We start from the raw sequence: 15101 nt of genomic DNA on the forward strand, positions 1-15101 counted from the left end.
CGCAGTGGCTCATGCCTGTAATCCCAGCACTTTGGGAAGCCGAGGTGGGTGGATCACAAGGTCAAAAGATTGAGACCATCCTGGTCAACATGGTGAAACCCCGTCTCTACTAAAAATACAAAAAATTAGCTGGGCACAGTGGTGCGTGCCTGTAATACCAGCTACTCAGGAGGCTGAGGCAAAAGAATTGCCTGAACCCAGGAGGCAGAGGTTGCAGTGAGCCGAGATCGTGCCATTGCACTCCAGCCTGGGTTACAAGAGCAAAACTCGGTCTCAAAACAAAAAACAAAAAAAAACAGGTGAATGGATAAGGAAAATGTGGTACATATACACAATGGAATATTATTCAGCCATGATAATAATAGAATCCTGTTACTTACAACACCATGAGTAGAACTGGAGATTATTTTATTAACTAAAATAAGTCAGAAAGAGAGAGACAAATTTTGCATGTTCGCAGTCATTTGTGGGTGCTAAAAATTAAAACAATTGAACTCATAAAGATAGAGAGTAGGATGAAGGTTACCAGAGGCTGGAAAGAATAGTGGGCTGGAGGGGGTTCACAGAAATAATTAATAAATACAAAAATACAGTTAGAATGAATAAGATGTAGTACTTGGTAGTACAAAAGAGTGACAATGGTAAACAATAATTTACTTATTTAAAAATAGCTAAAAGGGACCAGGTGTGGTGGCTTATGCTTGCAATCCCAGAACTTTGGAAGGCCAAGGCAGGAGGATCCCCTGCCAGGAGTTTGAAACCAGCCTAACTAACATGGCAAAACCCTGTCTCTACTTAAAATACAAAAATTAGTCTCAGCTACTCAGGAGGCTGAGGCAGGAGAATAATTTCAACCCTGGGGACAGACATTGCAGTGCGATGAGATTGGAACACTGCACTCCAGCCAGGGAGAAAGAGCTACACTCCAGTGCAAAAAAAAAAAAAAAAAAAACAAAGAAAGAAAAAGAAAAAAGGAAAAGAACATAACTGAATTGCTTGTTAAATAAAGAAGGAAAATAAATGCTTAAGATGAGGAGTATCCGATTTACCCTGATGTGATTATTACACATTGCATGCCTGTATCCACTAGGAAGCAGAGGCTGGGCCTGGAAGGGCCTACCACAGGCAGGAGCCAGGCCTGGACAAACCCACAAGAGGAGGCTTTGGGCCTGGAGAGGCCACTGTCAGGCAGGAACTGGGCCTGGAGAGGCCAACTTCAGGACCATTTGGGCCTGCCCAGGCCACTGGAAAAAGGCTGGAGCCAAGCCAAGAGAAGCCAACTTGTGGAAGTTTGGGGCCTGTAGATGCTGACAGAGAGCAGGAGCTGAGCCTGGGGAGGCAACCATGAGCCTTTCGGGCCTATGGAGGACATCAGAAGCTGGGCAGGAGCTGAGTCCACAAAGGATGTTGGGAGGCAGGAGCTGGGCCCAATGAGGTCATTGAGAGACAGAAGCTCACCCTGGAGGGGCCAAAGTGAGGAGGTTTTGCAACCAGAGAGGCCACCAGGATGGCAGGACCTGGGCCAAAATTGGCCAATTTTAGGAACATGTAAACCTCTGAGGCCACCAGGAGGAAGCTAGAGCCAGGCGAATAAAAGCTGACTTGAGCATATTTGGGTCCTCGAGATGCATTCAGAGGGCAGGAGCTGATCTTGGAGATGCCAGTATGAGGCATGAGCTGTGTGGGCCTGGAGAGCTTGATTTCAGGACCTTTCAGGTCTACAAATGCCACAAGGAGCCAAGTTCACAGAGGTTGTTGCAGGGCAGGTGGGGGGCCTGTAGATGAAGCCATGAGGAAAAGCTTGCCCAGAATGGATTCCAGAAAGCAGCACCTGGGCCTGGAGAGGCCACAAAGGAATGAGCTTATGAGCTGGGCTTGGAGAGGCCACCAAAAGCTTCCAAGTAGCGGGCATGCAGGCCTAAATCGTCTAGTGAGGAACAAGCTGGGCCTGCAGAGGATGCCGAAAAACAGGAGCCTCCATCAGCCTGGGGAGGCCATGGTGAGGCATGACATGTGCCTAAAGAGGCCATCAGAGAGCCAGGAGCTGCCATGAGACAGGCACGCAGGCAGGCAGAAATGGCCTGGGGAGGCCAACATCAAGGGTAAGAGCTGGGCCTACCTGTTGGTAGGCAGGAGGTGGGTCTGTCCAGGCCACTGGGAGGCCAAAGGTGGGCCTGGAAAGCCCAACTTGAGGAAGGCTGGAGCCTACACAGACTGCTAGAAGCTGAGCAGGAGCTGGGCCAAATGTTGTTGTGAGGCAGGAGTTGGGCCTGTAGATGCAGCCAGGAGGAAGAGCTGAGACCAGAGAGGCTGACTTGAAAATGTTCTGAGCTGAAATAGGAAGCCAAAAAGCCAATGCTTAGCCTGGAAAGGTGTCTACCACAGGCAGGAGCCGGACCTGGAGAGTTACACGAGAGGACTAGTGCAAAGACACATGTACACATATGTTCACTGCAGCACTGTTTACAATAGCAAAGACTTGGAACCAACCCAAATGCCGATTAATAATAATAGACTGAATAAAGAATATGTGGCATATATACACTATGGGATAGTATGCAGTCTTAAGAAAGGGTGAGTTCATGTCCTTTGCAGGGACATGGATGAATCAGGAAACCATCATTCTCGGCAAATTGACACAAGGAAAGAAAACCAACCACCACATGTTCTGTCCTAAGTAGGTGTTGAAGAATGAGAACACATGAACACAAGAGAGGGGAACATCACACACTGGGGTCTGTTGGGGGGTGTGGGACTAAGGAAGGGATAGTTGGGAGTGGAGAGGTTGGGAAGGTATAACATTAAGAGAAATTCCTGATGTAGGTAATGGGGGCATGGAGGCATCAAACCACCATGGCATGTGTGTACCTATGCAACAATCCTGCAAGATTTGCACACGTACCCCATAACTTAAAGTGTAATAAAATTTTTTAAAAAAGAAAACAGGCTCCAAGGTAGTGACTAAACAATAATTTGTAATGAAACAGACTAAGGCACAAATGAGTCAATAAAATTCAGAAATAATAAAGCAGGCTTTAAAGTAGTGAACTAAACAATATGTAATCAAAAATAATCATATATAAATGATTCAATAAAGTATACAATTTTTTTGAGATAGAGTCTCACTCTGTTGCCAAGACTGAAGCGCAGTGTTGTGATCTCAGCTTTCTGCAATCTTCACGTCCCACACTAAAGCCATCTTCTTACTTCAGCCTCCTGAGTAACTGGAACTATATGCATCCACCACTGTGCCTAATTTGTATTTTTTTTTGTAGAGATGGGGTTTCAACATGTTGTCCAGGCTGGTCTCTAACTCCTGGACTCAAGTGGTCCACCTGCTTTGACCTCCCAAAGTGCTGCAACAGAGCAAGCCACAAGGGCACAAATGCTTCCGTTAGAGTAGTCGGAGCTCCTCCTCCTCCATCAGCTTCCGACTGAAGGCTGCTGGCCCTGGCTGATGCCTGTTACCCACAAAGCCTCCTATGTCACCTGGTTACCAGGAAACAACAAAGTCAGGCCAGTGGCTCACAATGCCACTTCCCACAACCCCACCCAAAGGCTCACAATGCCCATCCCTGCTGCTGGCCACCTGTGGCCACCCTGCCCCTCTCGGTGACTGCATTATTCATCCTGAGTGGCCGGAGATACTCCATTTTTCACCATAGGCCTCAGAAAACCCAGAAATGTCCCTTCATAGATTGTATATAGATAAATATATATAGAATTCTATATAGAGAGTGTATCTAACCTGTGAATAAAAACAAAGGTTTCGTTCGGCATGATAAATCCACAAACACACAGCATTTTCACAGAATCCTTTGGGGCCCACCTCTCACCTTCAGCTTCCTGTTCTTGGTTATTTGGGCTTCTGTCTTGTATGCTCTGTCAAGTTCTAGGCCTTGTAAGGGTGAGTTCCATGTCTCCACTCATTTATATGTGCCCAGGATGGTTGGCTCTTGGGAGGGTCTTCATGACTGAGGCCATGGATCCTTCGCACTGTCCCTTGAATCCACTTGACACAAAATACTCATCCTGCAATGATGCTTTGAAAGTGGTGCTTCCATTCAATTAGAGGCCAACTGTATTACGGATCCCTAGTACCCAATACATGGCATATAAGAAATGAATGAAAAATGAGTGAATGAACTCAAGTGTGCCTACAAGGTGAGAGAAAAATGGTCCTACTTACTAGGTGTACTACGAAGGCATCTGGGACCATTGGCTTTGCTATTTCATAGTAGGCTTGGGGCTTTGAACGCCGGTATTTCCTCATTCTAAACCTCAAATTCTAACAAATTACCACCAAGTGGACAAAGGTCCATGGGCCAGAGCTCTTGGTGTGAACAACATACCTTTTGTGGGTGTGATTAATGGACAGGGACTATACAAAACTAAAAACAATGTTTGTGTGCTACCTGCAAGCCATGGTGATAAAACACTCTGTATACAGGATCTTATTCAATACTTGTTACAAATCCACGAAGTGAATTTTTACGCAAACTTTCTATTCAAGCTTTTTGGAACAAGAGGCTAGTGTGGTGACTTTCACCTACTCGGCAGCAGATTCAGATACTTGTTATCTGATGGCCAATCTCGTTACATGTATACTCCTACATGCTTCTCCTCTCCCTCTCAGGATTTTATAGCAAATCCCACACATCATATAATTTCCTCCCTGACTCTCTTGGTATATGTCTGTAAAAGATACAATTCTTGTTTGTTCTTTCAAGACAAGGTCTCTGTCAACCAGGCTGGAGTTCAGTGGCATGATCTTGGTTCACTGTGGCCTCTCCTGCCTCAGCTTCCTGAGTAGCTGCAACTACAGACTCACACCACCATGCCAAGCTAATTTTTTAATTTGTATTTTAGTAGAGACAGGGTCTTGCTATGTTGCCCAGGCTGGCCTAGAATTCCTGGATTCAAAGGATCTTCCCATCTTGACCTCCGACACTACTGAGATTATAGGTGTGAAGCGCCGTGCCCGGAGACAAGAACTCTTTAAAAAATATAATAATCCCAATACCATCATCAACCAACCATCTCACACCATTGCTCTTTATCACTGTCAACTCTCCTTCTAGCTCCAAATTTCCAGTCATTTCATGTATTTATTGTGTGAATCAGGATCCAAATAAAGTCTCTCCTTGGGATTGTTTGATTCACCTGTTAGGATTTTCTTGATCCTGACAACTTCCCACTTTGATCTCAGTGCTGTCCCTTGCAGTCCATTTATTGAATAAATCAGGTCATTTCCCCAAGGTTTGGATTACGCTAAGTGTGTTACACTAAGGCCAGCCCTGCTCAGACACATTCACTGGCTTGGACATCCCCACCTTAGCAAGACCTGGGGATCCATGCAGGGTCCCCCTCTGAGCAGATAACCTGATTTTCTAACTCTCTCTGCCCTTCCCAGCTCATGTGTGAATCCCTGGGCTATGCAGCAGCCACCCCCACCAGGCCCTTAGGGCACTGGAGTTTCACCCACCTCCCCAGGGGCAGGACACCAATCAGCTTCTGAACCTCCAGCAGCTGCTCAGAGTCTAGGGTCAGCACCATGGCACCTTTGTGGAAAGCCAGGGGCAGGAGGGTCAGGGCAGCCAGGGTCCTCCCATCCAGTACAGCCCCAGCACCTCACCCAGCTCACCTCAGAATCCAGTGGCTCCAGTGATGGGGCTGGGCCCTCTGCAGGTGGGTGTACCCTGGGAAGAGGATGTCATGTTCCCTGTGGGAGAGGAGGAACAGGGGCTTAGGTGGAGGCCAGGTCAAGGCCTGCCAGTGACACTGGGACACTGCAGGCCTGGGTCACCCCGGAAGAAGTGTTGCCCTACAGCACTGCACCTGAATGAGGGATCCAGGATCTCCCAGGGACAAATTGCTCTCAAGGGAAAAAGAGGACGAAATGGGGCCATGTGAACCATGGACTGGGCCTGAGCTGTGGGGCTCCTGGGGTGAGGCTTTGCCAGGAACACCCAAAGCCTGAGCCTCTGTCACTCAGCATCTCCCAGCCAGGGCTAGAAAAGGGGAGGAGGCCCATGTTGGGTATGACTTGGGTATTACTTGGGAGGTTTCATTTGAGGACCCCAGAAATAGCTGGGGCTCATAAAGAGCTGCTCGGAGCAGGTGGGATACCCTGCCCCTCATTCAAGTTACTAATTTTTCATACTTTTAATAGAAACAGGGGTTCATCATGTTGGCCAGGCTGGTCTCAAGCTCCTGACCTCAGATGATCCACCCACCTTGGCCTCCCAAAGTGCTGGGATTACAGGCATGAGCCACTTCGTCCAGCCTGTTGCTGTTTTAAATAAACCAACTTTGCTGAGATATCACTCACACTTTAGTGCACATCCATCACCGATTTTAGAGCATTTTCGTCACCCCCTAAGGAAATTCTGTACTCAAGGCCAGGTACGGTGGCTCAAGCCTGTAATTCCAGCACTTTGGGAGGCCAAGATGGTAGGATCACTTGAGGCTGGGAGTTCAACCAGACCGCGCCACATAGTGAAAACCCGTTACTACAAAAAAATGTAGAAACTTTGCAGGGTGTGGTGCACACCTGTGGTCTTACCTACTCAGAAAGCTGAGGTGGGAAGATCATTTGAGTCCAGGAGTTTAAGGCTGCAGTGAACTATTACTGAGCCACTGCGCTCCAGCCTAGGTGACAGAGCAAGAGCTCATCTCTAAAGACAAACAGAGAAAATTTGGCCGGGTGTGGTTGCTCACGCCTGTAATGCCAGCACTTTGGGAGGTCAATGTGGGTGGACCACAAGATCAGGAGATTGAGAACATCCTGGCCACATGGTAATACCCTGTCTCTACTAAAAAATACAAAAATTAGCTGGGTGTGGCACATACCTGTAGTTCCAGCTACTGTGGAGACTGAGGCAGGAGAATTGCTTGAATCTGGGAGGCAGAGGTTGCACTGAGCCGAGTGCCATTGCACTTCAGCCTGGGTGACAAGAGCAAAACTCTATCTCAAAAAAAAAAAAAGTTAAAAATTTTAAAATTAGGCTGGATGCAGTGGCTTATGCCTATAATCCCAGCACTCTGGCAGGCTGAGGTGGGCAGATCACCTGAGCTCAGGAGTTCAAGAGATCAGCCTGGCCAACATGGTAAAATCCATCTCTACTAAAAAAATACAAAAATTAGCTGCATGTGGTGCACATACCTGTAATCCCAGCTACTTGGGAGGCTGAGGTAGGAGAATCACTTGACCCAGGGAGGCAAAGTTTGCAGGTAGGAGAGATCCCACCACTGCACTCCAGACTAGGTGACAGAGCAAGACCCTGTCTCAAAAAAAAAAAAAGTAAATTAAAGAAACCCTGAGTTCTGTAGCAGACACTCCCTGTTCCTCCTAGCAGCCTTGCACCACCTCCATGGTCACAATTGTGTGCCCTTATTTCCCTCCAAGTCTGAGAAACAGGGGTCACAGGGAGCTGACCAAGAGGAGGGGTCTCTGACAACACGTGGAGACTCCCCAGCAGCTCCTCCTCCAGGTCTGCAAAGAACAAATCCAGACCCAAAAACACCAGGTCCCAGAAGCCAAAGCCTGGGATGAGGCCAGCAGGAGGCAGCCTTTGCCTCTGCCTTTCACCAGATGGGCTGGGTGGGGACACATAATGCGGGAGACGTGGGACACAGGCAGAGTGGGGAGAGACTCTTGCTGCTCCAGGCACAGCCAAGCTAGTGCCTTAGTTTCCTTCCCTCAAATCTGCAAAGGATGAGTTCTCTTCCTTTTTATTTTTTAGTTATTGAGGTGGAGTCTCACTCTGTCTCCTAGGCCGAAGTGCAGTGATGCAATCACAGCTCACTGCAATCTCTGCCTTTTGGGTTCAAGGGATTCTCCTGCCTCAGCCTCCCAAGTAGCTGTGATTACAGGTGCACACCACCACGTCTGGCTAATTTTTGTATTTTTATTAGAGACAGGGTTTCACCATGTTAGCCAGGCTGGTCATGAACTCCTGACCTCAGGTGATCCACCAGCCTCTGCCTCCCAAAGTGCTGGAATTACAGTCATGAGCCACCACACCAGGCCCCACGAAGGGTGACTCTTCCCTGCCTGATAAGCTAGACTGCCATGGGAGTATTGGGGCCTGCAGGAAATGCCCCACTCCTGGCTCTTCTGCCTTGATCTTGGAGTTCTGTAATACCCCTGTACCCCAGGCCCTGGCATATCCACCCTGTTTGTCCCTGCCACCTAGTCTGCTGTTCAGGATGCCATCACACCTCTCTCTAACCCCTGGGTGTACCTTGGGACTCACACCTCTGTGGGATCCACCATGGTCCTGATAGGCTCCCACAGGAGGCCAGAGAGCATCGAGCAGGTCTGCCACATCCATAGTCTAAGCTCCATGACCACCTGTGCAAGCAGGAGGTGATGCTCAGGGAGGCTGATGAGCTGCTTCCCTGGGGAGCCAGGACCCTGCTGAGCTCTAACTGCCCCCTGGGCTCCCCAAGGTTGGGACAGCAAAAAGCAGGGGGTTGGAGGGGCTAGAGGCACCTGGTTATTCCGGCTGCATCCCGTGAGCAGCTTCCCAGCAGTTTTGCCAATGAGCTCTTGGAAGTGAAGGGAGGTCCAGGGTCACAGTCTAGATGCCCAGAGGAGTCAATCCAGGCAGGGCAGCTTTCATCAGCCCTGCCAACCTCCCTCTCTACCCAAGGGCCCCAGGTCTTGCCCAAATCTCTCACCAATTCTGCTTAGCCCTGTTGTTATTTTTTTCTTTCAAATTTTTGTAGTTATGAAACCTTGTTATGTTGCCCATGCAAACTCTTGGCCTCAAGTGATCCTTCCACCAGAGCCTCCCAAAGTGCTAGGATTATAGGCATGAGCCACTGCAACTGGCCCATGTCCTGAGATCATCACTGCTGTCTGCCAATGGTGAAGTAAACGGAACAATGGTGCTAATGCTCCAAGTGGCCCAGGGCCAGGTGGAGACGGGAGGCCAGGAAAGCAGTGGGGCTGCAGGGGTCTTACCTTCAGGTGGTGCTTGCTGGCTGTGTGGATGTCCTAATCATTGGGGTTGAGTCTGAAGGTGCCCTAGGCCCACTTCTCAGTCACCTATAGCAGGTGGCAGTAACGCTGGGGGGCAGGCGAACAGATATCAGGAGTCAGGAGAGCCCCTGCCCTGGTCCCACCCTATCCCTAATGGCTGACTGTCCCTGTCTAGGAGCTGAGTCCTGAAAGCACACCTTGGGAGGGGGCATCTGGGGTGGGGACACCTTCACTCATGAGCCATGTGGGCATCAGGGGTCATTAAAGGATGGAGAGAGGCAGTCATCAAGGCACACAGTTAAACAGCACTTGAGCATTTAATTAGTTCAACATGAAACCACAGACAGGCAACACTGCACTATTTGCTCAGGGATTTGGTGGGAGCCTGGGGCCACAGGGAGGGGCCTCGGGCCACAGGGAGTACCTGGTAAGCTGCCTGTTCCTTGAGCACGATGTGTACCGAGGGGAGCTGGAGTGAGGGTAGCTCCATGGGAAAGGGACAGGATTGCGACCCTGAGCTGTGTGACCATAGGCAAGAAGACCCCTCTTCTCCAAATGAGGTCAACCACACAGGTGATTTTGGGAGCTGGTGCCCGCTCAGTCTGGATTTGAGCTTTGTAGGTGGATGGGAACCTGGGAGGGTTTAGAGATGCTGGGAGAACCTTTTTCCTGGGAGAGCTTTCCAAACAGGGAACAAACAGAGCCACCCTGGGCCCCGCTGAGAAAGGATCCTACTGGAAGCTCTCACCACTGTCTTGCTCCACGCTGGTGGTGACGGTGATGGTGATGTCATCAATGCAGGTGGTGAGTGTCGTGAACAGAAGCACAGACCGCTGCAGTCCCGCCGAGCTGAAGTCAAAGTCTGTGTTGTGGACAAAGTAACCCTTGGGATATCCAGGGTGGGAGAACTGTGGTTTGCTGGACCCCTGCTGTGGGTTGTTTAACCTCAGCTCACATGTCTGTGGCCTCCCCAGATCCAGGCCCGTCCACTCTGTGAAGGCAAATCTGTCCCTAGCAGGAAGACTACTGGGTGGGGTGGGGAGGTGGGGCGTGTGGTGGAGGCAGGATGGTAGCCACTTGCAGGTGTCGGTCATGTAGCAGATGATCCCTGGTGGCTGGATGGAGGGAGTGTGTTGTTGATGGCAATAGTGACAGGGAGGAGGGAGGGCAGGGGCCCCACCTGGACCAGGCTGCTGATGTTGGCCTTGAAGGGGAGGTAAACCCCCCATGCTCTAGCGCATCGACCCCATTCACCCACTGCAGACACTGGAGATATGGGGAGGGGGCGGCAGCTCAGTGCATGAGGAGGGGCCATGTTATCGGGCACTCCCTCATAACTTGCAGCATAGAGCTGAGGCCTGCCAGCCAGACGGGAAGAATGGCATCCCAATGGGGTAGACTAGGTCACCTATCCCCCTACACAGGGAACAGCCTCCAGGGCAGAGCAAGGAAGGGCCCCTCACCATTCCATCCCAGGAGACAGGCTGTGGGTGGCACCTGGGACTCCCATGCGGTACAGCAGCCACACCCACCCACCTGCCCTACGTGCTCCTGGCTGCACTCACCAGAATGGCATAGGAGTGGGCACTGCCAATCCTCAGCACCACTCTTCTCTGCAGGTCCTGGGTCCACCACTCTGGCAAGGTCACTTCCCATTTGTGCCACACCCAGCTGACAAAAATGCCATAGCCGCGAGTCCTGGCAGATGTTCTTGAAGCTGGAGAGAACCTGCATGTCCAGAGTGGGGCCAAACTGTGGAGAGAAGAGTGGAGCTCAGCTCCTAGGACCCCAAACAGATCTGGGACCAAGGTACATTCCTGCCTTCTTTGCAGAGCTGACCTCAGGATGTTTAAACTGTCTCCTCCTCCCCATCCTCAGGTCCAGCTCTGTGCAGCCCAAGACGCTCTGGCCCCACTACTGGGAGGAGTGTTTGGGTGGCTCATGCCGGGAATCAGTGCTTTGGAAGGTCAACATAAAATGATGGCTTAAGGCCAGGAGTTCGAAACCAGCATGGGCAAAGTAGTGAGACCCTATATCTAAAAGAAAATTTTTTTTAATTAGCCAGGCACGGAGCCCCCCAGCTAACTTGCAAGGCTGCAGCAGGAGGATCGCTTGAGCTCAGAAGTTAGGATTGCGCCACTGCGCTCCAGCCTGGGCAACAGGGCCAAGCCCAGTCTCAAAAAATATTTTAAAAATTAGAAACAAACATTAAAAAAAAGGACACTGCCCGGGCTCAGCCTTCGCCTCGGGAGGGGGCTCGGCAGGGGCGCTTCCTCCTCCTCCGCAGCAGTCCTCCTGGGTCCCCTCCCTGCCCCACTCCCCCAACCCAGCGCTCCCAAGCCCACTGACCTTTAACCTCCTCTGGGCCTCCAACCCCCGGGCGACAAGGGGAAGGAGCCTGCGAGGCGGCCCGGGCTCCCCTACTCCCTCCGCCCGGCTTCTGTGTGCCTCCCGGCCCTGCCCTAAGTACCGCAGCAGCGGCCGCTACCACCGCTCCTGGAAGCCCCGGCGCCGGTCGTCTGAGAAGTCGGCGCGGAAGCTCCAGGGGCTGTCCAGCTCCTTGCACTTCCATGACGGGCTCTCCCGGGGGTACAGCATCCCGCCCTGCAGCACCACCGTGCAGCCACACAACAGCCCTGGCGCTGCCTAAACCACTGCGGACCCCAAAGCCAGGCTTTCCGCTCTGCTGCTCGGCTTCCGGCTGCGGGGATAAAAGAAGCGCGGGAGGAGGCCGGCGGGCACGTCGCTTGACGTACTGAGGCCGTCGGCGCCATTTTGGTTGAGGGCGAGTGCCAGGTCTGGAGGGGAGGGGGAGCCGGGAGCTGCTGGGTGGTGCCAGGGACTGGGAACCGCGGGCTAGGCCTTGGCGAAATGGGACACTCACACTCAAACCCAGTCAAGAAGGGCAAGGTCTTCCCACCCCGACCCAGGCTGGACGATCCAGGGCGGCAGGCCAGGACAGAACTGCTGAGATGTGAGATTCCCTATTTTCTTCAAGGAGCACCTCCACTTGCTTTCCCCAGCGTGACTCCTCTGAGCAGGACCCAAGGGAACCTCTTCCATGCCTGCCAGGTGCAGCGGTGGCCCTCGCCTGTAATCCCAGAACTCTGGGAGGCAGAGGTTGGTGGATCACTTGAGGCCAGTCTGGCCAACATGGCGAAAACCGATCTCTACTAAAAAAAATCAATAAATAGCTGGGTGTCCTGGCGGGCACCTGTAATCCCAGCTAGTAGAGAGGCTGAGGCTGGAGAATCGCTTGAACCTGGGAGGCGAAGGTTGCAGTGAGCCAAGATCATGCCATTGCACTCCAGCCTGGTGAGAGACATATCACAAAGAAAAAAAAAAAAAGGCCAGGGCCGCGGCTCAAGCCTGTAATACCAGCAGTTTGGGAGATTGAAGTGGGCAGATCACTTGAGGTCAGGAGTTTGAGACCAACCTGGTCAACATGGAGAAACCCTATTCCCACTAAAAATACAAAAATTAGCCAGGTGTGGTAGTGGTCTCAGACCAGCTACTCAGAAGGCTGAGGCAGGAGAATTGCTTGAACCTGAGAGGCGGCCATTGCCATGAACTGAGATGGTGCCACTGTGCACCAGTCTGGGTGATAGAGTGAGATGCCATCTCAAAAAAAAGTTTACTGAAAACCTTTAGAAAAGGAAGGAAAGGAAAGGAAAGAAGGATAGTACAACTTGGAAGAGGGCCAAGTGTGTGACCTGAGAAACCAAGTGCCCTGCTAGACCTCTTGACTCGGGGTTTCATAAGTTGGCATCCTTCTGGGGTCTTGCCACTCCTGATTCCTTAGCTTGGGGCTGAGAACACACGTTCTTCTTAGACCATAAAGTCATTCTCGGGGAACACATCAGTTACAGCTGTTGGGTGCCCCTGCCATACAGAGGGGGCCCTTGGGTCCTAGGACCACCACCTGGACTCAATTGTTTGTATAATTCCTCCCCACCCCCTGTCTGATGCTTGCCCAGTCTTCTGAAAATGGACCTTAACACTGGAAATGGAGTCCCCAGTGTAGTGAAATAAATACATTCTAGGAACTGACAAGGCCTAAAGGCTTTTTCACAAAGGTTTATGCTCTTTTTTCCTTATTTTCTTTAATTTTACTTTTACATTACCTTAGCAAAAGGTTTACACACTTAAATTAGGATACATTTCACTGTTTATGAGGCAGGTTTAGGCAAAATTTAACAAAAGTAATCCCAGCAACAGGAGAGGCTGAAGCAGGAGAATCGCTTGAACTCAAGAGGCAGAGGTTGCAGTGAGCTGAGATCATGCCACTGCACTCCAGCCTGGGTGACAGAGTGAGACTCCAACTCAACTCATAAGTAAATAAAGGGAGAAACATATATTTATATATGTATAATGTTTATGCTATATGAAAATATGACATTTCTATTTATAAAACAATCTACATATTTAATACATTAATTCATTAAATATATATTTTATATACATTATATATACACATATAAAAAGGAATTTATTATGGGAAGTAGAATTTATTATGGGAAGGTCCTCTCCTGAGAGGCAGAAACTGTTGCCTCCACCACAACTTCTCTCTTGGCTCATTCCAAGCTTGGCCAAATTAGGGAAGTGAGTGGAGGTTGCCCTGCATGCCCCCTCCTCTGCCTAAGTGTGTTTTTGTAACATCAGCTGGCATCACACAAAGGGCAGGAGAAGCAAACACCCAGAACTCTTTTGCTGGTCAGAGATTCCCTGAGTGTCTGTCCTCACCCAAGCCTGCTCTGTGTGTCTGTGTTGTGAAGCTTGAGTCTCTGGAAAGAAATCGGAAGGGGGGCGGGGTGGCGAAAATGTTACCATGAGAATGCTTCTCATTCCTCTGTTCTTGTAGGGTCCTGTTTTGGGGGAGGGTGGGGGTTGGGGGAAGTGTGACCTTGTGTCTTTGTCAATAAACTCATTTACACAAAATTTTTAAAAAAAGGAATTTATTTCTTTGCTGTTCTGAGACTTCCCTGGTCTTCTTTTCCCTGTTGGTTCTGGTCTTGTCTCTGATTCCTGGAGGTAGCCAGCCTCTAAATCCATGGAATTCTTGAATGACAGGTGTGTCTGTTACTCATAGTGGCCACCCCAGGGTCACAGCTTAGTGCATGCTAACCAGATGACTTGGCCAGGGGGACAACCACACCAGAAAGACCAACCATGCGATTTGAAGGTTGTGATGTTGAGCCACATGATGTCAGCCCAACCTCCAGAAAGGAACTGGGGGGCTGGAGATGGACTCAATTGCCTGGCCAATGATTGCATCAACCCACCTGCTGTGATAAAAGCCCTGGACATGGAAGCTACGGTGATCTTCCCTGGTTTGAGATACACATCAGTATGCTGAGAGGATGATGCATCCTGAGGACACAGAAATGTCATCTTCAGGACCCTCTCGGAGTTTATACTACATGTCTCTGCTTTTGACTGGTGTTACTTTTGTCAGTTTTTCTTACATAAAATTGTAATGAAAATATCATGCTCAGCCGGGCACAAAAGCTCATGCCTGTATCCCAGCACTTTGTAAAGTTGAGGCAGGCAGATCACTTGTGTTTGGGAGTTCAAGACCAACCTGGCCAACACAGCGAAACCCTACCAAAAATACAAAAATTAGCCAGGTATGATGGCACTCATCTCTAATCCCAGCTACTAGGGAGACTGAGGCAAAGAGAATCATTTGAACCTGGGAGTCAGAGGTTGCAGTAAGCTGAGATTGTGCCATTGTACTTTTGCTTAACAGTGAGACTTCATCTAACAAAAAAGTATCTTGCTTTTCTGAGTTCTTTGAGTTGTTATAAATTATCAAACCGGAGGACACTGTGGGAACCTCTGAATTTGTAGCCAGTTGGTGAGAAGTACATGTGATCTGAGGACACCCAAACTTGCAGCTTGCATCTAATGTGAAGGCAGCCTAGTGGGGGTTTGTGGCCTTAACTTGTGGCATTTGAAGTTAACATCAGGGAGTTGACATCAGAATTGTGTCATACAGGCCAGCTGTGATGGCTCATGCTTGTAATCCCAGCACTTTGGGAAGCAAGGTAAGAGGATCACTTGAACTTGAGTCTGGGGCTACAGTGAGCTACCACACCACTGCAGCCCAGCA

At 50.1% G+C, this 15101-nt stretch overlaps 1 protein-coding gene across 1 annotated transcript; it reads right to left on the reverse strand.

The window, feature by feature from the left end:
• Window positions 1-3405: 3405 nt before the first annotated feature.
• LOC128930960 (putative inactive beta-glucuronidase protein GUSBP11) lies at window positions 3406-14380 on the reverse strand. The gene is made up of 10 exons (XM_078355008.1): window positions 14272-14380; window positions 11460-11851; window positions 10555-10741; window positions 9725-9851; window positions 8972-9076; window positions 7166-7283; window positions 6853-6967; window positions 5645-5722; window positions 3837-4043; window positions 3406-3489 (listed from the first exon to the last, which is right to left on the reverse strand). The coding sequence occupies exons 1-5, from the start codon at window positions 14378-14380 to the stop codon at window positions 9052-9054; spliced, it is 840 nt and encodes a 279-aa protein (XP_078211134.1). The 3' UTR covers window positions 3406-3489; window positions 3837-4043; window positions 5645-5722; window positions 6853-6967; window positions 7166-7283; window positions 8972-9051.
• Window positions 14381-15101: the final 721 nt, after the last annotated feature.

The sequence above is a fragment of the Callithrix jacchus genome, chromosome 17 (genome assembly GCF_049354715.1).
Source record: "Callithrix jacchus isolate 240 chromosome 17, calJac240_pri, whole genome shotgun sequence".
NCBI lineage: Eukaryota > Metazoa > Chordata > Mammalia > Primates > Cebidae > Callithrix > Callithrix jacchus.

Bases quoted from the DNA above. Each gene is read 5' to 3' on its own strand.
- LOC128930960 (XM_078355008.1), bottom strand. From the start codon at position 14,380: ATGACATTTCTGTGTCCTCAGGATGCATCATCCTCTCAGCATACTGAT. The intron at 10,742-11,459 runs GTACTTAGGGCA...TTCTCTCCACAG, and splicing joins TGGTAGCGGCCGCTGCTGCG to TTTGGCCCCACTCTGGACAT. The intron at 9,852-10,554 runs GTGAGTGCAGCC...TCCACAACACAG, and splicing joins CCCACTCCTATGCCATTCTG to ACTTTGACTTCAGCTCGGCG.